At 48.4% G+C, this 23,405-nt stretch overlaps 2 protein-coding genes across 2 annotated transcripts in view; one reads left to right on the forward strand and one right to left on the reverse strand.

Annotated features, from left to right (window-relative positions):
• The window catches only part of CACNA2D4 (calcium voltage-gated channel auxiliary subunit alpha2delta 4), a 924,019-nt gene that overhangs the window by 642,300 nt on the left and 258,314 nt on the right, over nucleotides 1–23,405 (forward strand). The gene's annotated exons all lie outside the window — the stretch shown is intronic.
• LRTM2 (leucine rich repeat transmembrane protein 2) lies at nucleotides 1,918–22,840 on the reverse strand. Its single transcript, XM_078673671.1, has 3 exons — nucleotides 22,608–22,840; nucleotides 7,568–8,158; nucleotides 1,918–3,174 (listed from the first exon to the last, which is right to left on the reverse strand). The coding sequence occupies exons 1-3, from the start codon at nucleotides 22,675–22,677 to the stop codon at nucleotides 2,732–2,734; spliced, it is 1,104 nt and encodes a 367-aa protein (XP_078529797.1). The 5' UTR covers nucleotides 22,678–22,840; the 3' UTR covers nucleotides 1,918–2,731.

Raw genomic sequence — 23,405 nt, forward strand, 5'->3', positions numbered from 1 at the left:
CTTCATACCAGGGAAAAGCTCTCTGGATGGCCCTGCGTGACCACAGCTTTTCTCAAGAGAACAAGGCATTACAGCATATAATACTGCCGATTAGGGGTGGTACAGAATACTACCCATCAGAAAATAGATTCTGGCTAAATGTGAAAGTAACTTTAGAAAAAAATAGTTGATTATTTGAGTGCACTTGCAAATACTAGACTCCTCCTCGGGCGTGGAGAACGATTTGTGTTATCAGGCGAGACCGTATCACTGATGTGAGTACGTGGGTGAGAGTTTTGAGTGCCACACACTGCCAAAGAAATTTCCTGCAGGGACATTACTGCGTTGGATCTCGGTCATGGCAGCAGATTGGGTTACGGTCTAAACCAGAGGTGGATGCCAGTGGGAAATCGTCCAAGTGGGAAATCCAGGCGATTAACAACTCATGGAATTTAATCCAATACACTATCACTGAGTTGAAAGTACGCCTTAAGCACTTTCTCAAGAAATAGAAAAAATTACCATTACCAACAAACTTGATTCTGGTCTCAAAATGTGTGGTACCAGAACAAGTTCATCATAAAGGCTTCCAACAACCTATAATGCTGCTCAGAAGAGAGGAAAGTGTCGTTCTCCTACTTGTCTGAGGGGAAGTTTCTTATCATCTGCCTAGCAAATCACTAAAAACCTCTCTATTCACTTGCATCCACAATGATTCATCCAGCCTCATATTTTAAATTAGTTTTGCTGAAGACATCAAAATCATCTCTAATGCAACTAAAGTTACACCAAGGGTCCGAGATCCCAAAAGCTGGTCATTGCAGCAGAGACACAGTGAGCCACTCAAGTGAACACGCATGTTAAGTGGTGAACTAGTAGATTTATATGGATATCTGATTGCACTATCAGTGTACATGTATGGAGCGTCTTCCCTTTTCCTTTATCTACATGGAATTGCCAAAAAACACTGTTATAGCTACAACTTTCACGTAAGCATTGCACGGGGCATCAATTTAAGGGCAATTTCCCTAAAGAACAAAGCAAGTGATAAGACAGGCAGCCAAACCCTCGATATTCCTCTCTCTGATGGCCATAATCATTCTCACTATGGACTATCTCCTTTGTGTCCCTCTCTTGATCCCGAATAAGGGCAATTCTGACATACCCAGTGTGTGAATGCTGCTTGACAGATGTGAAAATCCTGAAACAAATCCCTTGATATTCATGGAAAGAGCATTTTCTAAAAGAAATTATACACATGTTCAAATAAGGAACAAACCAATAGAAGAAGAATCCAATCAGTTAGGAAATGTTACCTATATTGTGTAGCTAACCAAAAGACCATGGATCATCTTCCTGAAAGGCTTCTACAAAACATTTTCAATATAATATGTAGATGAACAAAAACATTCTAGTAGCATTCGAGAAAAGACAGTCATGTGTTACTTTACCAGTATTCGCTTTGTTTGGAGGAAAGCAGACCATGCAAGGATAGGACAGAATGGGTCTTTGACCAGCTTCTTCCAGCCATATCCCCCAAATGTACTGTCCCACCTCTGCCCTTTTTCCAACACATACAATGACCTTGCAATTAAAATAGAGTTCTATGTCTGTACAGGTCTGTCTTAGAAATGCAACACGTTCATTTCAGACATGGCTACCATGTCTCAAATGATAAAGTAAACAGAGAGAGATGCTCTTCGGATGAGGAAGAGGGCATGGAATGTCCTGTGAACCATGGTGAGTCGGGTGCTAGCGACAAAAGAGGAAGGGATGCAGTCACTGGAGTCTCTAAGCGTGTTGTTGCTCAAAGAAGATGGCCTCCTTATTCCTTGTGCATGGATGGAGATGGGCCGACCAACGACAAGGGAGGTAACAAATGAACATAGGATGTAACGGTGACAAAGCACTGAATGCTTGAGGTCTTTGTTCTATAGATTGGGGCTTTCACCATCCTTGCATATGATGCCAGAATTAGCCCATTCCTCCTTGTGACACACAAAAACATGTTCTACTTCCACCTAAAAACCCTGCCCCAATATCCTTGCATCCCAAAAGGAATGGGTTAACATTTCTTTTGGTTGGTTGTTGCCATTGTCCTCTTAATGAAGTGTTGTGCTGAGAAGAGGAGGCAGAATCACAACACTGGGCTCCATAGACGTACCAGATTTCAACATTATCAGCCAGTCGCGTACTTGTCTCTATCCTTCTTAAAGGGGAAATCAAGTCCTTTTGTACTCCTTCCAGCTGCTCCCCAACTATGTGTTCTTCAGAGAGAGTCTACTTGAGAAGCAGCATGGTCCAGCCACAATGGTGGCGTTATGGTTGATAAATGTGCCCACATGGATCCGGATTTAGACCTGCATCCTATTTTAAAGACCATGCCCTAGGTACCTTCCTCCATAGACAACTCTTGGGCCATGCTAACCAAGGATGGGTATGAACCTGGTAGACCTGGAAGTAAAAGGTGACGCAAACAGCTGTGTCGTTCGGAGTGTTGTGGGCTACTATTGACCTGTGGTTGGGATGACAGTGGTAAGCCATGCGGCCCCGTGTCCTGTTCCAACATGTGCTGGGTGAGAGTGAGGCTGAATCCGCAGCACTGAAGAGGCCTCTCAAAAAAGAAAACAGAGGGAATGACCAGGGTAAGCTAGAACCAGGGCAACAGTGCCACGCGATTGCTCGTCAGTCATTTCCTTTCGAAGAGAGGTGATATCAACTTGACCCACACAAAGTCTGGTGGTAGATGTGTTCATGCCACAGATGAGATCTGCTTCTGCTCCTCATTCTCCCCCTCGGCATCGCTCATGAGTGGCTGCCTCTTCTTCAGCTCCCGATGGTACTTGGCCATGAGGGAAGCGTAGATGCATCCATAGGCCGCTGCCACCACCATCATGATGCACACAATGCCGCACACCACGCCGGCGATGATGACAGTACCAATAGCGCGCCGCACGCTCACTGGCCGGTACCTCTGTCTCTGCGGACACTCGGTGGCTGGAACGTGGTCCGACTTGGACTCCGGCGGTGAAAGGCTGCTCTTGCTGCAGGGGGGTTCTGGCCGATCCACCACCAACGGGCTGTTCTCATCCTCCAGTTGGGTGCAGTAGTTGAACATTTCCATGGGCACCATGCGCATGTCCCTCCCGCGTAGCTCTTTGGGCAGCGTGCACTGCAGCTCGTCGACCTTACCCCCTGAACCAGGAAAGAAAAGAGATGATCAGATCTTAATGCCACCAATGAATGCCAACTCAGCTAACAACAAGGCCAACAGCTGTCCAGAATTACAAATCCCGGAGGCTGGGATGGGTACTTCCATATCAGTGATTTTTTATTCAACAAATATATTTCAGCTATGCTCTCGGTCTCACTTTTTCTATGTTCGTCACCTTGCCTTTCCCTCTCTCACACTTTCTCTTTGTTTCTCTTAGTCTTTCTGTCTCTCTTTCTCTCTCGCTCTCTTGTCTTTTTGTCTCTCTTCCTCGCCACCGCATTCTCTAACTTTTCACCTCCTCAACCCCTATCTTTTTCTCGGTTTCTTTCTATCTCTCCCACTTACTTTTATTTATTTATTTATTTTATTTTATTTATAAAGTTTTATATAGCGCGAACAAGATCCCGAAGGATATCAGAGCGCTTTACATTTGTTTTTGGTTCCACAAACCATTATTGCAAAATCACAGTAATGTCACACATTATGATTAAAAATCACGTTGTCTCGTTCACACACGCTGCCTCTCCCTTTATTCCTCTCTCACCATCCACTTCTCCCGTTATTTAACTGTGTTTCTGCTGGGTGCTACAGGTGGCAGCTAACAGAACCTCTTCCAGGTTGTGAATTAGGGCTGGGTGTTACAAGTTGTGAGCTAGAGCTAGTTGTCACAGGTGGTGAACCAGCACCAGTTTTTCCAGTTGGTAAATTAGTGCTAAATGTTACAAGTTGTGAGCTATAGCTAGCTGTCACAGGTGGTGAACTAGCACCAGATTTTCCAGGTTGTAAATCAGTGCTATGTGTAACAGACGGCGAGCTAGCAAACCCTGTTACAAGTGGTGACCTAGTTGTAGCTGTTCCTTGTAGCTGTTCCAGGTGGTAAATTAGTGCTAGGTCTTACAGGTTGTGAACTAGAGCTAGCTGTCACAGGTGGTAAACTAGCTCCAGCTGTTCCAGGTGGTAAATTAGTGCTAGGTATTACAAGTTATGAGCTAGAGCTATTTGCCACAGTTGGTGAACTATATATATCTGTTACAGGTGATAAAGTAAAGCTGACTATTTCAGGTGCTGCACTAGCTTTTGCTAGAGCAGTAGATGAACTATCCATAGTTGTTCCAGGTGGTAAATTAGTGCTAGGTGTTACATGTTGTGAACTAGAGCTAGCCAGTACAGGCGACGCCTTAGCACTAGATGTTACCGCATGTGAATCAGTGATAGCTGGTACAGGCAGTGCCCTAGCACTAGATGTTACCGCATGTGAATCCGTGCTAGCCGATACAGGCGACGCCCTAGCGCTAGATGTTACCGCACGTGAATTAGTGCTAGCCGGTACAGGCGATGCCCTAGCGCTAGATGTTACTGCGTGTGAATTAGTGGTAGCCAGTACAGGCTACGCCCTAGCTCTAGATGTTACTGCATGTGAATTAGTGCTAGCCAGTACAGGCGATGCCCTAACGCTAGATGTTACCGCACGTGAATCAGTGCTAGCTGGTACAGGCGATGCCCTAACGCTAGATGTTACTGCATGTGAATTAGTGCTAGTTGGTACAGGCAGTGCCCTAGCGTTAGATGTGACCGCATGTGAATTAGTGCTAGCTGTTACCACATGTGAATTAGTGCTAGATGGTACAGGCGACACCCTAGTGCTAGATGTTACTGCATGTGAATTAGTGCTGAGTGTTACAGGTTGTGAACTAGAGCTAGTTTACATGGGTGGTGAACTAGCTCCAGTTGTTCCAAGTGGTGAATTACTTCCAGGAGTTACAGGTTGTGAACGAGAACTAGTTCTTACCGGTGGTTAAGGCAAGCCAACTGTTTCTGGTGCTGCACTAGATCTAGCTGTTACCATAGGTGAACTAGCCCTAGAGGTGACAGGCGTTAATTATTGGCAGGTGTCACAGGTTATGAGCTAGAGCTAGTTCTTACAGGTGGTTAGGCAGAACTGACTGCTTCAGGTGATGCACTATCTCTAGCTGAGGCAGTAAGTGGCCCTGTGCTAGCTGTTTTAGGTTGGGAACTAGAGCTAGCTGGTACTAGCGTCGCCCTAGCGCTAGATCTTCCCGCATGTGAATTAGTGCTAGCTGGTACTGGCATCGCCCTAGCGCTAGATCTTCCCGCAGGTGAATCAGTGCTAGCTGGTACTGGCGTCGCCTAGCACTAGATGTTACCGCATGTGAATTAGTGCTAGCTGGTACTGACGTCACCCTAGCGCTATATGTTAACGCATGTGAAATAGTGCTAGCTGGTACTTCGTTGCCCTAGCACTATATGTTAACGCATGTGAATTAGTGCTAGCTGGTACTTCGTCGCCTATCGCTAAATGTTACCGCATGTGAATTAGTGCTAGCCGGTACAGGCGACGCCCTAGCGCTAGATCTTACCACATGTGAATCAGTGCTAACTGGTACTGGCGTCGCCCTATTACTAGATCTAACCGCATGTGAATCAGTGCTAGCTGGTACTGGCGTCACCTAGCTCTAGATGTTACCGCATGTGAATTAGTGCTAGCTGGTACTTCGTTGCCCTAGCGCTATATGTTAACGCATGTGAATTAGTGCTAGGTGGTACTTCATCGCCCTATCGCTAAATGTTACCGCATGTGAATCAGTGCTATCTGGTATTGGCGTCGCCTAGCGCTAGATCTTACCACATGTGAATCAGTGCTAACTGGTACTGGCGTCGCCCTATTACTAGATCTAACCGCATGTGAATCAGTGCTAGCTGGTACTGGCGTCACCTAGCTCTAGATGTTACCGCATGTGAATTAGTGCTAGCTGGTACTTCGTTGCCCTAGCACTATATGTTAACGCATGTGAATTAGTGCTAGGTGGTACTTCATCGCCCTATCGCTAAATGTTACCGCATGTGAATCAGTGCTATCTGGTATTGGCGTCGCCTAGCACTAGATGTTACCGCATGTGAATTAGTGCTAGCTGGTACTTCGTCACCCTAGCGCTATACGTTACCGCTTGTGAATTAGTGCTAGCTGGTACTTCGTCGCCCTAGCGCTAAATGTTATCGCATGTGAACTCGTGCTAGCCGGTACAGGCGTCGCCCTAGCGCTAGATCTTACCGCATGTGAGTCAGTGCTAGCTGTTGCAGGTAATGTACTGTTATTTCTCAACGCCTGTGCTTATGGAGTGTTTAGATTGGCTGGGATTTCACAGAGGCAGGGTACTTTTGCAGGGTCTCCAGGGCTCATCCTGTACAAAACTGCCCTAGGTAATTCCAACAAGAAAATGAAGTCTTGTAGCTAAAGTGCCGGCTATTTTTTTCAAAGTCTGTACTTTAAAAATGTATAACAAAGCATGAAAATTCACAAACAATAAAAACAGGCATAAAAAACACGACCTGACTAAAATACATCATGTCGGTAGAAGTTTGAAGATCCTGTCCTCACTGGATCTCAGGAGTAGCCTGTTGTCTTTGGTTCCCTGAGGCTAATCTAACAATTCTAGGGCACTCCTGCACATACCAGCTTCATCATCAACAGAGACCAGCCTAGGGTATCTCTACCTCTCAGCTACAAAGAACAGGCACAGAAGATTGACACGAGCTTTTGACTCCGAACAGCCACAACAGCAGTGGTGTCCTGGCTTTAGTAGATCAATGTCTGACCGTGTCCTTTCACTAGTAGATGCACTTTTGGCTTACTGGAAGCATCATGCAAAACTCCCAGTGCCCGATTAAACCCTGTGGAGAACCCTAGGCCCCCCTCATGCACCAGTATTTTTACAAACTGAGAGCTGCCTGAAGATGAGCTTTTCAGAGACAAATTGTTAAATGAATCTTATGTCTCTGGTTTATGTACTTTAAGTTATTAATGGGTACTTTACATGAATATAGTATTTTCGCTATACAGTCATTAATGTAAAGTTTTCAGTTCTTTGAGATGATTAATTTTTTTCTATCTCTTGGAAACGATATTTAACGCCTTAACGGCGGCCGCGATTTTGGGGAAGTGCGGCACTTCCGCAAAACGGGCGGGGCCGCGTCGGCCATTGGCCGACGGCAGCACTGGGGAGGTAGTGCTGCCGTTGGCCAATGGCCGCCGGCAGCACGGAACGGGTTAAGAAAGCTTGATTGTAATTTTCTTTCAAGATCAAATCAATATTATTTTGATCCATTGTCGTGGGGCCTCTAAATGGAGCCGGTGCCTACTTTGCCTATTTGGTCATCCGGAACTAAAAACTCCAAGCTAGTTGACTGTAGCAGGTTAGTCTAAAGCCAGCTCACCTGATCTCCTATTTTCCTTCCCTAGAGGTATGGGTCAGGTACCCTAGCACTGACAGTCCTTCCCTAAGGCTCACATAGACCTGTCCTAGCCTTCTCACAAAACTTATGTAAGAACCAGTGGGTAAGGAAGCCCCAGCTTACCTCGATACGAGAACCACTCCATCCAGTGCTTGAACTCGCGCAGGTTGCAGTCGCACTCCCAAGGGTTGTCCCCCAGCTGGATCTGCTGCAGGTTGACCAAGGCCTCGAAGGTCACTCTGTCCAGGTTCTGCAGGCGGTTGGAGCGCAGCGAGAGCAGGCGGAGGGCCGGGAGGTCATCGAAGAGGCCGGTGGGCAGCTGCGAGAGCCCGTTGAGCGACAGATCGAGCCGGCGCAGCAGCACAGTCCGCTGCAGCAAGGTCTTCTCCAGGCTGCGGATGCTGTTGTTGCGCAGGCGCAGTTCCGTCAGGTTGGCCAGCTCGCCGAAGACCTCTGGGGGCAGCTGGTCCAGGTAGTTGTTGGAGAGGTCCAAGCGGTGCAGGGCGGAGAGGTTGGAGAATGCCAGGCTGGGCAGGCTGCTCAGCTTATTGTTGAGGAGCAGGAGGGTGCGCGTCTCAGGCGGGATGTCCGCGGGGATGGAGGAGAGTCCCAGGCCGCTGCAGTCTACTTCCAGGCTACTGCTGTTGCACGTGCAGGGAGACGGGCAGGAGAGCAGGGACTCGGCTGCACACAGGGTCAGCCAGCAGGCAAGCACTGCAGGGAGAGAGGAAGCAGGGTTAAACCAGAGGGGCGTGTCCCAGTCGCATCATGCTCAGCTACCAACCAATCAATGTGGTCCTCTCTGAGTGACCTCCCACAATACACTTCAACACTCCATCAGTGTGAGCTAACAGTGCCATATGAGTGCAGTTCTGTGTGTGTAAGTTGACTCTCCATCTGTGTGAGCTTACCACGAGGGGTTCAGGGCCATGAACTGTAAACAAAATACTTCTTATAAGGCAACCCAGTGCAGTTTCCAATTAAGTGGACTAAGATCAAACGAAATACAATAAAGGGACCTGCATAGCTGCTCAAAGCTGCCAGCTTACTGAAAACCATAAATAATAATAATAAGGAAATTTATAAAGCGCCTGGTTACGCCAATCGGCGTGTCCCCGCGCTGGAAGTAAGTGGGAGAGGCAGATCCCCAAGGCCTAGACCAACGTCAAACAGATCTATTAATGTAAGAACAGGTAGGTTTTAAGCTCCCTCCTAAACCTAAAATGTGTGCCTATCGATCACAATTCTTTGTCCATCACACTGCTAGGCTCTGCACCCCATAACACAATAACAGTGTAAATCAGCTCTCGGAGAGGTCATATCATGCTGTATTGGAGTGTGCATGGCATCTTTTCGTCACTGTTAGTGCACATTAGCTGTCCTTCAGTGTGAGCTTACTACTCGTCCTATTTCAATGTTCACATCTGTTCTCTGTCCGAGCTTACGACTAGTGTCATCGACACATATGCATGTCAACCCTACCTCCTGGTGAGTTCACTACTGGCAGGATCTGAATGTGCTTGTGAGCTCTCCATCAGAGTAGGTTTCCACCCAGGTGTGTCTGATTTTAGTGAGGGCTTTCTTTTAGTGTTGGATGACTATACATATCAGATTTCCATCAGTGTGAAATTACTCCTATTGGGAGGTGAGAGTGCACATCCGTTATCCATCAATGTGAGCTTATCTCAGTGAAACCCAAACCTATGCACATCAGCAATGCCTTATGCTGAGTGTACTACTTGTGAGCTCTCCATCAGTGTCAGATTACTCCTAGTGACGTCTTACTGGACATCTGTGTGAAGTTATTCCTATTGGTAGTTGAGAATGAATGCACATCAGTTCTGCATCAGTGTAAGCGTACTCATAGTAATACACGAACGTGTGCCTCAGCAGCACATCAATGTGCTCTTGCACTCTCTCTGGGTGTGATGTTACTTGTGGTGTCAGAATGGGCATCTCAGGACTGTTTCAGTGTGAGTTTACTGATGGTAAATCTCTAAGTGCATTTGATTTCTTGATCAATGTGAGCTTCCTTTTAGTGGTTCTTGAGTGTGAACTTTAGGGGCGCGTCAGTGTGAGTTTACGCAGAGGCCACCAATGAAGTGCACCTGGGGAACTCCAGGTTTCATTAAACATGCCTACATCAATTTGGCCTTACACGCACCACTCCCACAAGTGCCTAAGTGTTTTCTCTATCATTACGAGCCTACTCCTATTAGTCCCCGAAGTGGACAGATCTGGCCAGCATCAGTGTGAGCTGATTCTAGCACACAAGTGATGTCTACTTTAGTGTCATAATACATAACTTTCACAAATCAGTGCAAGTTTGAAGTGAAGTCAGGGCTAATCAGCATATACATACCAAGGCTCTTTCTTAGGTCTCACCTAGGCAGCACTTGCACTGTCTCTTCGAGACATGCTGTATTGATGATATGGGAATGATGCTCCGCCCATCTTTTTATTTGGCTCATGTCACTGTCCTTTGTAAATTGTGGCTTTTCATTGGTCAATAGGCTTAGTAGTCTCTCCTAAGTACCGCCTTTTCTCTTCTTTGAACCTCCCATGAGGCCACCCCTTGTTACATGTGTTGTTACTGGGTGCGTTTTATTTAGTCTGTGAGCACTACTTTCTTAAATTACTTTCTCCTACAGCAGGCACAACATAATCTTATCTTTTTTTGCTTTAACAATGGCAGCCGCGCCATTAACTCTGCTCAGTCTATAATATATTTTTGGGAAGCCTGGCACGCTTCACTTTATTTATTTTTTTATTTAATCAACGCTTTGATTTTTTTTCAACAACGCGGCACGCTAGATATTAAAGAATGGGGGTGCCACATTCCTTTTGGTTTGCGCAGCTCTGGACCTCCTACTGACCAGACATGACTTCATCCCTTCTTACTGCTGTACCATAAAGTATTGTTGCCATCGGCTGATCACCTTCTAGAATGGTGCATGCATCATGTCCAATCCTGGGTGTCAGCAGTCTGTCTCAAATTTCTTCTGACCAATATTCAGTCCTTTCTCAATAGTGGCCAATATTGAGTCCTTCCACGGTAGTGGTGGCAAACTTCAATCCCAAATTGAAAACTGACTTATTGAATGCAGTTGGCTCACTTTGCCCCTTTCTCATCCCGAGCGTCAAGGCCCGCAGGCGTCTACGTCAGTCTCTTCCTTTAATTCTACAAGCAAACGAAGAGGCTATCGGTAACAGTCAAGCCCCTACGAAGACGAACCCCTTCCTGAAACCGTGCCCATCCGGTCCATCAGAGCAAGCTCTTGTCCTCCTGCATGTTGTGGAGGCAGCACCCTCCCACAGGGCTCCCAGGCTCTGCTCTCACACCCTGAGGTCGACCTCCATGCCGTGGACAAGGCAAATACAGCCACGTCGCCCACAAGGCTCTTCGCTGGCTCACCCTCCTGCCACCTAGCAAATTCCGCAAAATTAACTTTAAACATATACAGCTAGATTCATCATTATCCCGTTTTGAGAGTCCTTAATAGCCTAAGGCCCATAGGAATGAATGGGGAGTTATTCCTTATTTGCGATTAGCAATTTGCTAATCGCAAATAAGGATGCGATTACAAGGGTGCCAGGGGTGTCCAAAGGACACCCTGTAGCACCCATGAAATGCAAATTTACACAGGTGTTGCGCACACACATGTCCAAAGGACATGTGTGTGTGTGTAACATGCAACTGAGAAAAATGCACTAAAGTGTTTTTTTCTATTTTTTCGCTATTTACCACGAAGTCAGACTTCGTGGTAAATAGCGGCCAGGAATAGCGAATTCGCAATTTTAAAATGGTTAATGAATTGCATTTAAGGAATCTCAAATGGAGATTCCTTAAATGCAATTCCTCGCAAATATGTGATTTCCATAATAGCGATTTTTGCATTTGGGATGATGAATCCCAGATGCAAAAATTGCCCTCGCAAAGGGCCAGATTCGCAGAATCTGGCCCTTTGCGAGACGGATTTTCTTTCATGAATCTACCTGATAGTTACCAGAACGGCCAGCAGGTCAGACTTTGGAAACTGCAGGACCTTTGCTTTGAAAGTGGAGAAACCTGGAGCTGCCGGTGAAGAGAACTTTAGTAAACAAATAACACAATAGTGTTTGCTGCCATAGCTATGTGGCTTAGTAGTAGTCTAAGTACCATTTGTACAATAATGGATATTGCCAGACAGAATAGTGATCATATTATCGTCCTCAGAAGGGTGACACGCCAAGTAGGCCCTACTAGCGCTCACTACATTGACTTGCATATGTTGCGCACCAGTTTCTGCAGTAGATGTGTGAGTCCTCTGAGGTCTCTGAGAAAAAAAGCGGAAAAGATTTGCTGAGCATAGCTGTGTGCTCTCTGCCAAGCTGCTGATTTACACGGACCTCTCTTGTTCAGGCGCCTCGAGACAAATATGCGTCTTCTAAGTCACTGCTCTTGAGACATAGCGAGGGAGGGAGCGGTGAACGGGCTTAACCAGTCGGACCGCTCTAGGGTCCTTCGAACCCGCCTGCGCGGCAGCTGAGAAAGTGATTCCTTCACTTTTGACATCGGGACCTTAAAGTGGTGTGAGTGAGAGGCCTTTTCATTCGGTACAATTTTAGATTATTTGCATTTGCTGGACTTGGGATCGTGTTGGCGGCCCGGGAGTATGCTCGATTTCTATTGTACTAAAGGAATACCGGCGTCTAATACCGAGACTGCATATGGATGCAGGAGATGACGACAGAACCTTGTTTGCCCTAAAGTCCTGATGATGTCTGAAATCTTGAAAGGCTGAAACGCGTCGACAGTTTTTTGGAAGGCACCTTTGCTAAACTTTTGAACATATGAAATAAATTGAAGGGAGTACAAAAATAATGAGAGGTTAAAAAAAGACTATACCTCGGATGCTCCTACTATTGCTCTGGTGACCGGTTTATAAGGAATGGTCTTGTATAATTGATTGAAAACATCCTGCTTGATATAATTGTGGGCAAAGAACCCTGAAAAAGGTTCAAGGATATTGGTGTTAGTTTAAATGTTTGTTTGTATATTGTACATATATGTTTGAGTTGTGTGTATATATATGTGTAAAATAGACTAACAAAAGATATACAACTAATCTCTTGAGATAGAAATGGTTTATTAAATGAAATATATAACCAATAAGTTGATTCTTAAATTTTTGTTTAATTTTTTTGAATTCTTTGGATTGCTAGTTAGTTGAAGAAGTATCAAAGATACTCATGATTCATTTAAAAAAGAATAACTTTAGTGAGGAAAAGATAATTAATGGTATCTGTTCCCAGAAAGTATATACGTAAATGTTCCGTAGGCATCACATTTATCACCTTATGGAGTACAGGATGATAACATTTAGAGTACCAGTAATATGTTATGTTCGAAATCTGTAAAGTGCCGCACCAGCATTAGTGGGGCCTCGCAGCGCTGTCAGAGTTTGAGTGCCTTTGCGTCTTGTCTTCTGGGAGTTCTAACAGGGAGCACAGCTTGATTTGTGACTGTGCAGGATCCTCGAAACTCTGGGTGTAGCTAATTTACCCCTTATATATATGTGATTGGTTGCGTGTTGTCATTGTCACTGTTGTGTGTTGTTTGTGTAGCCAAGGCCTTTTCTAACTCGTGCACTTTCAATCTGGCAAGATTGACTTGCGCATTCGCCGGTTTTATTTTAATTTGATTTTGATGTTTTTAAAGTTTACTAACACCTGGCAGTTTCTTGGCACTAGAAAAGTCTCTAACTAGGAAAAGTGATATAAAGCTGACAGGTAACAGAAAGGAGACGCCATTTTCAAAGCTTCCCTGGAGGTCGACAGCTGTGAAATCTGCTGCAGGGCTCGGGGCAGCTGAGGCCCTCGGGTTGATCCCAAGATGCGAAGGATGGACCCCCAGGACGGCTTGTTATTGGGCCTTCTGACCGCAGAGCTCTCGCGGGTGCACGTGGCTGGCAGAGCGTGCAGTGTGTGTCTGGGGTACTTGAGAGAATGGGGACTTGTCTGAATCCAGAGTATCACTTCAACCACACTCACCATGGTGTGTGAGGTGAGCGGTGGTGTTGTGTCCCAGGTGTTGGCATTGAGTGGTTGATTGTTTTATAAAGCGCAGAGACATCAGTGAGAGGTGCAACTAAATGGCGCCTCTGAGCTGCTCTCTTGTGGGCAGTGGCCTACAAACACACTTTCATACCCTTTCCTCCCCCTCCACCCCCGGTCAAGGGATTCTTCGGTACTGCCTCCGGAGGGGGCACAGCCCCGCTCAGCCTTGGAGGGTGGCACCTCGAGGCATCGCCTCCTTCTATGGGAATAGCACATTCTTTGAGACAGCCGGTTGTGCCAGAGCGTGGCCTGTTTTTGGTGGCTTCACTTTCTGCAGGTAATCAAACCGGACACCGGCAAAGATATCATTCCACACAGTTTGGTCAAGTGGAGAACTTGGTAGTCCACCCACTAGAGCACATCTCAGGGCCCTTGGCCCCACCGGGCACAGGTGTGGGGTTGTTGCGGCGGGGCGGTACAAGCTGACACAGTGCTGAACAAGGGTAACTCTAATCCTGGGTGCTGGGTGAAGCTGGCAGCAGCTGAAAGCTGAGCCGTGCACTGGAGAGGCGCCCGGCCTCGTTCTCAGTGGCGGCCATGATGAATAATTTAGAGGGGCCATCACTGGAGCCCGAATAACTCCCCACATAGACATCTTTGAAGGATGGGTGGGAGAGGCAAAGCCACCACCTTATTGGTGTACCCGACTGACTCCCAGTGAAGGATGGTCTCCCATCGGTACAGAACCCTTTTGTGCACAGCAGGGCTGACGCTCTGGCCTGCTCTTGAGATTCTGTGGTGTGTCATTACCTCTGGAAGTAACATCAGGGTCGGCCTTAGACATGTGCAAGCTGTGCACCTGCACAGGGCCACCAAACCCCAGGGTCGCCACGCCAATATATATCCTTAATATAATAATCCTCTGAGGATGGATACATATTTGCGTGGCGGCCCCTGGCAGGGATTTGGCGGACTCTGGCTCTGTTCCACTTCCAAACACCCTGACCCCCCCCTTTTCACTGACCTTCGCGCTCCGCCACGCCCGGACCGCCTCTTCCGGGGCCCCTACCTACGCTCCCTGCCCAGGGCCGCCATGATCCTAGAGCCGCCCCTGGTAACATATTCAACAATGAGGCTGACTAAGGTACCTTGACTTAAGAGGCTCTTCTCAGTAAATTGTAGGGACCCTGAGTCCACTTCACTAGTTCATCACATGAAAGACATAGGTCACGTGAATTTACACACTACTAAAAGTTACGGGCTACTCAAACACTGCTAAAAGGCCTTCCCGGTATGGTACCCTTTAAGTCTTAGATGTATCCAACTCTGCTACCAAGGGCGAGGCTAGACGAGCCCGCCTTTAGGGGCCGGCCCCCCGGCCCACGCACCCCCATTCGTTGAGTGTAGCCGGTCGTCCACCCTATGGGAGGCGACCGGGTAGAGGAAGTCCTTCCGGGGGGGGGGGCGGTGACGCATTTCCGGCGCAGGCGGGGTCAGAGGCCGTGACCTATATAGGTCACACTCGTAATTCGGTCGGCCTCTTTCCTCGCCTGCGCACGGACCTGCTCGCATCTTCTGCCTCCCCCCCTCCTCTCTTTAACTCTCAGGCTCGGTAGCCTGTTTAGGAGGTGGGGGGGTGGGGACGGCGCCGGTGGCGGTAGCCCCCCCCTCCACGTCAGGGACACTGGGGGCCACTGCAGCAGTCGCGCCATGGGCTCCAAGTGCATCTGAGGATCCCACCCTCAGCGAGATTAGGGCCCAACTAGCGTCCCTGGTCAAGGAGCGGGGGGTCATTGGACAGTCAGGTCAACAGTCCACCGCATCAGGGACGGTCGGTCCCGCGTCTTCAGGAGGTAAGCCTGAGGGCCCGAGTGTTTTGTCTGCCAGTGGGCAGAGAGCCGGGGGTGGGCAGGGTTATGTGTTATCTAAACCTGGCCGCTTGGCTACCCATGTGCCACTCGAAACTAAAGAGAAGATCTGGAAAGGTGAATACGTAGATATGTTTTCTCTCATTCGGCCCAAAAGGTGGGAGGTAGAGTACAAAGATAAAGATGGTAAGGACAGCGCTTCTAAGGATAGGAGGCCGAGAGTAGAGGAGTCCATTACCAACTGGCTCTTTGGTTTTCAAGTTTTCATGACAGTGTTGATCGAAAAGAAGCCAGAGCTGGCGGCATCCCTGGTTTATTATCAGCATAAGATTTTGAAGGCGCACGCAACTCATGGTGGTTCTGCTTGGTTAGACTATGATAGGGACTTTAGATGGGAAAAGGTACAGGATCCTGACATGGGGTGGGACCAGGTAGAGGTCAATGTTTGGCTTGAAAGCGTGAATGGGGGCAAGTCTGGGGGGTTTCAACCAGCTAGGCAGCCCTTTCGGTCGTCCCAGGGGGGGGCCGGTGAGAAAAGAGGAACCTGTTGGGCCTTTAACAGGAAGACATGCACCTGGCCCTCAGATAAGTGCAAGTTCAAGCATGTGTGCTCCTATTGTGGCCATCCCTCCCACCCAGAGTTCAAGTGCATTAAAAAATCCAAGGAAAAGGGAGGAGGGGGTAAGGACATCAAGCCCCCGCAGCCTTGAATTGCCAACTCCAGTGGACATTGGGAGACTGATTTATTGGCTGAATCAGTATCCTGACCGGTCAGCAGCCGAGTTATTGTACCTAGGTTTTTCTGAGGGTTTTCGCATTCCAGCGCAGGACGTCCCCCCTGTTGACTATTGCAATAATCTACTTTCAGCACGGGCCCAGCCAGCAGTGGTAAAATCCAAAATAGACAAAGAACTGGGGTTGGGGCGGGTAGCGGGCCCCTTTGTGACTCCTCCCCTGCCTGGTTATGTGTGTTCTCCTTTAGGGGTGGTCCCCAAGAAGGACCCTGGTCAGTTTAGGATGATACATAATCTGTCAGCGCCCAGAGGGGCCTCAGTGAACGATGCGATTGACCCTGCCTTGTGTTAAGTGAATTATGCCTCATTTGATGCCGCTCTACAAAAGGTGAGGGACCTGGGCCCAGGAGCCATCATGGCGAAAACAGACATAGAATCGGCCTTTTGCCTTTTGCCAGTGCATCCAGAGGACTTATCACCTGTTAGGTTTCCAGTTGAATGGCAAGTTCTATTATGACCGGTGCATGCCTATGGGGTGTGCAGTATCTTGCCGATATTTTGAGACTTTTAGCTCAATGCTTCACTGGCTATTTTCATATAGGTCTGGCTACAAAGGGGTAGTGAATTACTTGGATGACTTTATGGTGATGGGGCCAGCGGCTTCCGCAGATTGTGATCATGCCTTGGAGCAGTTGGTGGCCATGTTTCATGAGTTCAAGATACCCCTGGCCCCTGGCAAGACGGTTGGCCCAGCGACATGTATGTCATTCTTGGGCATAGAGATTGACTCTGTGGCAGGCGAGTGTAGGCTTCCCCTGGATAAGGTTCAGGCTTTTTCTAGGGCCATTGAGGCGGCATTATCTTCTACTAAGGTGACTTTACATCAGTTACAGGTACTGGTTGGCCAGCTGAATTTCGCTCTGAGAATCATTCCTATGGGGCGCCCTTTCTCGAGGTCAATTGCAAGAGCTATGGTGGGCCTGTCCCAGAAGCACCACAGGGTGCGCCTCAGGGCGGAGGTAAAAAATGACTTGAAAGTGTGGCTGAGTTTCCTGGCAGACTTTAACGGTTCTGTGGTCTGGCCGGCACCGGCAGTGTCTAGCAAGGAGTTGGGATTGTTCACGGATGCGGCTGGGAGCATTGGTTTTGGGGCAATCTTGGGCTCGCGTTGGTGTGGGGCCGAATGGCCACGTGAGTGGCATGAGAGTGGTCTGACTAGGAACATTGCATTTTTGGAATTGTTCCCGATCTTGGTAGCAGTGAGCATTTGGGCAGAACACTTCAGGAACAGATGGGTGATCTTTTGGTCTGATAACATGGCTGTGGTGGAAGCTATTAACAGGCAGGGGGCTACGTGTGCACACGTGTTGAGATTGTTGAAGCGGCTGGTGTTGGAGTGTCTGAAATTGAATTTGACGTTCAGGGCGGCACACATTCCGGGTGTTGATAACCACGCTGCTGATGCTTTGTCTCGTTCCAAGTTACAGGAGTTCAGGAAGTTCCACCCGGGAGCGGAGGAAGAGATGACAGCGTTTCCCCCATCACTGTGGAGGATTGGAGCCCCGCTCTAGCGGGGCTGGTAGGTGCCTCGCTGAGTGACCGCACTCGGGTTGGGTATCAGCAGTGTTTTTTGACTTACAGGTGCCTGGTCCAGGAGGCGGGCAATACAAACTGGTTTTCCGATCAGGCCATGTATTTTTTCTTGCAGCGAATCAGGGATCAGGGCAGGTCTCTCTCTTATGCTAGGGCTCATATTTCAGCAGTGGGGTTCTTTGCTAGATTAGCGGGTTCACACGATCCTGGGTCATCCTTTGTAGTTAAGAAGGCTTTATCGGGTTGGGCTAGGCTGGAGGGGCCCAAGCGGGATTGCAGACGCCCTTTAGATCTGAGGACTTTGGGGGATATCCTGGGGGTGTTGCCTTTGCTCTGCACCTCAGCATATGAGGGCAGGCTCTTTGCAGCGGTGTTTTCCCTGACATTTTATGGTGCCTTCCGCCTAGGAGAGATTGTGGGGTCTTCTCGTAGTAATCAGGATGGTGGGATCCAGTTTAGGGACACAAGAATTGAGCACGGTGACCTGGTGGTGATCCTTACGAAATCCAAGACTGACCAGGCGGGTAAGGGGGCGGTGATTCACCTGCACCCCGCTCTGGGAGCCCCGGTATGCCCGGTGGCCTGCATGCAGGAGTACCTAGCCCTGCGCCCTGGTGGGGGGGAGACAGCCTTGTTCATCCATGAGAATGGGGAGTGCGTATCGCAGTTTCAATTCAAGGCAGTGTTGCAGACGGCCTTAACACATCTGGGTTTGGGGGGCGCGGGTTACTCTTCCCACTCCTTCAGAATAGGGGCAGCAACTTTGGCGGCGGGAGCGGGGTTGTCATCTGTGGCTGTTAAGAAGGTGGGCCGCTGGTCGTCCGATTGTTACAAGCGTTACATTCGCCCTGAATTACTCTGACAAGCAGTTTGTGCCACGATTTTGCTAACCTTTCTATTTCCTCTCTTATTAGTATGCCGGGTATGGTGGTGTGGGAGTTGGGTCACTCATTTGTGCGACGGGCGGCTGATCATCTGCGACGGCGCCGTCTGAGGAAGCCATCGAGTTTGGTTGGGGCTGAATTTCTATGGCATGGTGTGGGAGGAATGCGCATTCGGCATCTGCGGCGGCTGGTGGAGGAGATTAAAGAGCGCGAGGGACAGAAGTCCCCGGACCTAATCATAATCAATCTGGGCGGCAACGACATGGTGGACCGCGGACGCTTGGCAGTCAAAGAGGCGCTCCTCGCAGAATTTTCTTGGCTTGGTCACACCTTCCCACAGGTCAGGATTGCATGGTCATGTATGATTCCGAGGAAATGGTGGGGCAAGGACATCAGGGCTAGAGTTTTGAACATATCAGTAAGGCGTCTGAATGGTGAGTTGGCGAAGTTGTGCTCAGCGAAGGGCCGCTTGCTGCACTTACCCCATAAGATGATTTCTGGCCCCACGATGTTTCACCAAGATGGAGTGCATTTGTCTGACATTGGCATGGACGCATGGATTAATGGCATCTGGTCTTTTGTGCTGCATTTGCTGGAAGGGGGGAAGGGCGCCGGACCTATGGCCCCTAGTCGCCCTTGTGGCGGAAAAGAGACATTGGAACACTGATCTTGATAGATGGCATAGACGGGAGTCCACCTTTGAGCACTCCCTTAGGCCAGCACTGAGGGGAGAGAGGGTGAGCTCTTCACAGGGGGATGGAGACCACCGGTTGGGGAGGCTAGGGTGACAGATACGAGCCTCCTGGGTTCCTGGTCAACCTGGTGGAGGAGTGGTGGTGCCCTGGAAATGGCGGACAAGGTTACGAGGGCTGGGGCCCATCACTCTAGGTCGCAGGTGGGTTGCACCTCGCGTGGGCATCGCTTCCTGGGGAGAGCCTAGCCAGAGGGCCCCTTGGTGCTGGGGGGATAATGTCATTCTGTGTGATTGTTGAAATGATAATGTACAGTTTTAATTTGGTGTTCTGATTTACAAGTTTTAATAATTCCAATAATAATATCTCGTCATGTTTATGTTGTGTGAATATTAAACATGGCCGTTTTGACACCCACCTAAATCTCAAGTTTAATTATTGGGTGGGTGATGGGAGGGCGTGGGGCATGCTGGGGGATCCGGTCCCTATAAGTAGTCAGCATTCGAAACAATGTCTTCAATAATTAGAGAGGTGATTAAACTTTGGGCTTAAGAGATACCATGCCAGTAAGGAGCTGGTGTAGGGCAGGCAGCCACTCATAACTGGTCTTTAAGGACTGGTGCACTGGGCAACTCATACCTTGGAACTGTGAGTGAATTCACTTGACTCGTGTCATCCTTGGCTGCAGACCACACCCAGTGGCACACATCAAGCGTGGAATATACAGAAGGCAGTGCTTAGAGCAGACTTGTTTCTCAGGACGCAGGTCAGTCAGAGTACCTTATGTCCAGGCCGGTTAGAAAGACTCTCTCAGATTCTTGACAGACTGTGGAATAGTGCACCGAATAGTCTAGCCCCGGCTTCGGTCTCTGCACCACGAGTAGAGGGAGTAATGCAGTATCCAACGCTATATGTTACTCTTACCAATCCTAGCGAAACTCATTTTATTGGAAAGGCCTAGTGGGCGCCTGTGAACTGCATCTGACTTTCAGGTTACTGCAGCAGGTGCACTCGCCCTTTGAGCTGTCTTAGAATGGAGCCTGTCAGCATTCCAAGCCATTCTGTGGTTTGCAGTGGAAGACTGATGCTAAAAGTCACTTTCTATCGAGGACGGAACATGATTGAGTATTTTGATTATCACCAATAAAAAAATACTTTGTGCCTGGTTCAGATCTGACCAGTGATAAGAGGTGCTCAGGCACCCCTTGGCTGATGACGTTTGTGCTGGGGTGCTCTCTGAGCCTTTGCCCCTTGCTTACGAGTCGTGGTATTAGAGAGACGAGCCCACGAACACCGCTTGCGCCCATTTCACACCCTTATCTCCTCATTCGTGGTTTGTGCTCACAGTCGATCACTCCTGGCGCGGGTTTCTTGGCGCTGGTCAGCACCAAAGAACAGCGCCCGTAAGCTGAGTTTTTTTTCAGGGGTATAGCATCATCATTTAGTATGTAGTACATCACATGACAGTACTATTGTATCCACTGCATCGACCTACCACTACATTGTAAAGTAAGTCTTTACTGTTCTTAGGTTCACTTCACTGATGCAATTTCATTGTAGGTTGATATTCAGTATAGTATCATAACACTTTTTTTGCACTACCACCAAAACCTAAAAGACTCCGTTAGCACATTCGATTTTGTAGCATCTTGACCTCAAATGTCACCTTGTGAGAAGGGGGGCAGTGTGGTAGAGTGATGGCTTAAATACATCAACATCTTTCTGTAATAAAAGTCTGGTACAACCAGTGCAAACTTCACCTCACTGGCTGCAAGACAGTATAGTGGGTTTAGGCAGATACTGCTGAGATATATATATATGTATGTTTATGTGTGTGTGTTTTATGAGAAAGTGACATTTCTATGCGTTGGGTAAGGGTCACAGCTGTTCCAACAAAGACAACACAGCCATTTATTTGGCATTAATTTGATATGTGAATCATTCGATGGGGGTCTTCATTCACCAGTGAGTAGCAGGAGGCAGGGAAATGAAAGGATGAGTACATGTTACTGGTGTATGTCAAGTGCACAACCTTCCACTAATGTGACCTCACAGCATTTACAGCAGTCTGACACTTTCCAAGTGGTTCTGAGGTTTCCATAGCAGACCAGAGTCTATATCGGCTTGTGAAGGTGTTCCATTATTTGTGTGAATAGATATGTTACTATGTGGTGAACATGTCACCTTTAGTGAGTTGGGAGTGAATGTTGTTGCCGTTTGATGCAGGAGTGTAACACACAACTTACAAGACCACACACAGGTAGGTAAACTTGGATCTTAAGTTACAAGTTTGAGTTCTGGAAGAAAGAAAACACTAGTGTCTGTGTACAATGCTTAACCCACCTACTCCAGTTTTAACTCTGCATTCTGGGATTTGTAGTCCTGAACGTATCATGGCACAAGCAGTGCTTCGAGTACCAGAATACACAGACAAATATTCAATCAGCAAACTCCAAGCTCTGGCAGATTAGGTGAGCACTTGTCTGTTGGGTAAGACTAGTACTCTGCCAACCTATATAATTTATATTACCAATCCTGATTGAACATTTTTCACCAGGTGAAGCTTTTCTATAGAAAGGTGTATCGAAACACCTCACTCTTTGCCCGGGCAATAATGTTATTTGTCTGTAAAGTTTATTACGTCTAATACTCCAGGATCACTGCCCTCGCATCCCTCAGTTTTTGTCACCATCGACTGCCATGTTCTCAGTGCTGTGTAAGTGCGGTTCTTAACCTGTGCCCCCCTGGAGGTCGGCGAATGTTTAGGAGATTAAATACCATTAGCAGATTAATAAAGTATTTACACATGAAAAAGAAAATTTAAAACTGACTCTGTATATGTGAAGGAACTAGAAATTGAAGGCTGAAAATGATGTTGATATTTAAAACAAGATGAATTAGGAGCATAAAAAGACAAGTGACAGGCTAGAGTCTAGCATATCAGTGTGCCTTATAAAAATAAAATGACATTTTGAAAAGCTCCAACCTTCACATTAAAGTTAAAATTGCAATTTGTGTATGTATGTGGCTAGTCCATTAAAATAATCGTTTGTTGGCTGCATACTTGTGCCTGGAGTTGTGTCTGTTTTTGAATCCCTGGTGTGGTTCAGTGGAGGCCAACAGACTCACAACCACTACTGTACATTATTTCTAATCGAGGGAATATATTTATGCCAAGTGACTAGAGGTACAGCCTTCCAGAAGGCTCCAGCAGGCCAGTCCCTCCCCGTGCACTTGTTTCCTCAGGCAGAGATACATACCCTAAAGTCGGTTCAGTGTGTGGTGCTGTGCACGTCTCATTCATTCATTCATCCACTCGTTGGTTTATTTTAAAGCCAGAGGCTGGTACTCACCCGAGCACTGCCGGAAGCGCAGCGAGGCCGGGCTCTTCCCCCGCCGGCCCCCGCTCAGCAGCGCCCGCATCCTGCCCAGCGCTCCGCCGCGGGCACGGCGTGGGCCTGCGCCCAGGGGCAGCCGGTGCGTCAGTCCTGCAGGGGAGAGACAAGCACAGGGAGAGCCGTGAGTGCTGTGGCGAAGCGGGAGCTGCTCTTCACCCTCCTCCGGGCCGCTGACTGCCCCTTGAACTTCACCCGGGGCGGGGCGGGGCCGGGCACAGGGTCCCCTTTCAGCCCGGCTCAGGTGTCCCAGGAGGCGGGGTCAGTGCGGCCTTTATTCACCTGAAGAGGCCCCACTGCTGTGCCTCGGCTGCTGCAGCAGAGCTGCTCAGCGACACCTGGCCTGCCCCAGGCTGGGGTTAGGCAAAGCGCCTCGTGGTCCCACCTTGCGCAAGCGCTATCAGATTGCAGCTAGCCTGCAGCACCCGAACTGCAACTCTTCTACACCATGTCAAGTGCATGCCCTGCGGCTGTACAGTTTACCAAGCTTATGTGTTGCTGCAACCCTACAGAAACTGCAGTGCGACTGCTGGCTGCGCGTGACCCTGAGTGCAGCATGACATGCAGAGACCCTGAGTGCAGCCTGACATGCACAGACCCTGAGTGCAGCCTGACATGCACAGACCCTGATTGCAGCCTAACATGCACAGACCCTGAGTGCAGCCTGACATGCACAGACCCTGATTGCAGCCTAACATGTACAGACCCTGAGTGCAGCCTGACATGCACAGACCCTGAGAGCAGACTAACATGCAC

The sequence above is a fragment of the Lissotriton helveticus genome, chromosome 1_1, assembly GCF_964261635.1.
Source record: "Lissotriton helveticus chromosome 1_1, aLisHel1.1, whole genome shotgun sequence".
Classification (NCBI taxonomy): domain Eukaryota; kingdom Metazoa; phylum Chordata; class Amphibia; order Caudata; family Salamandridae; genus Lissotriton; species Lissotriton helveticus.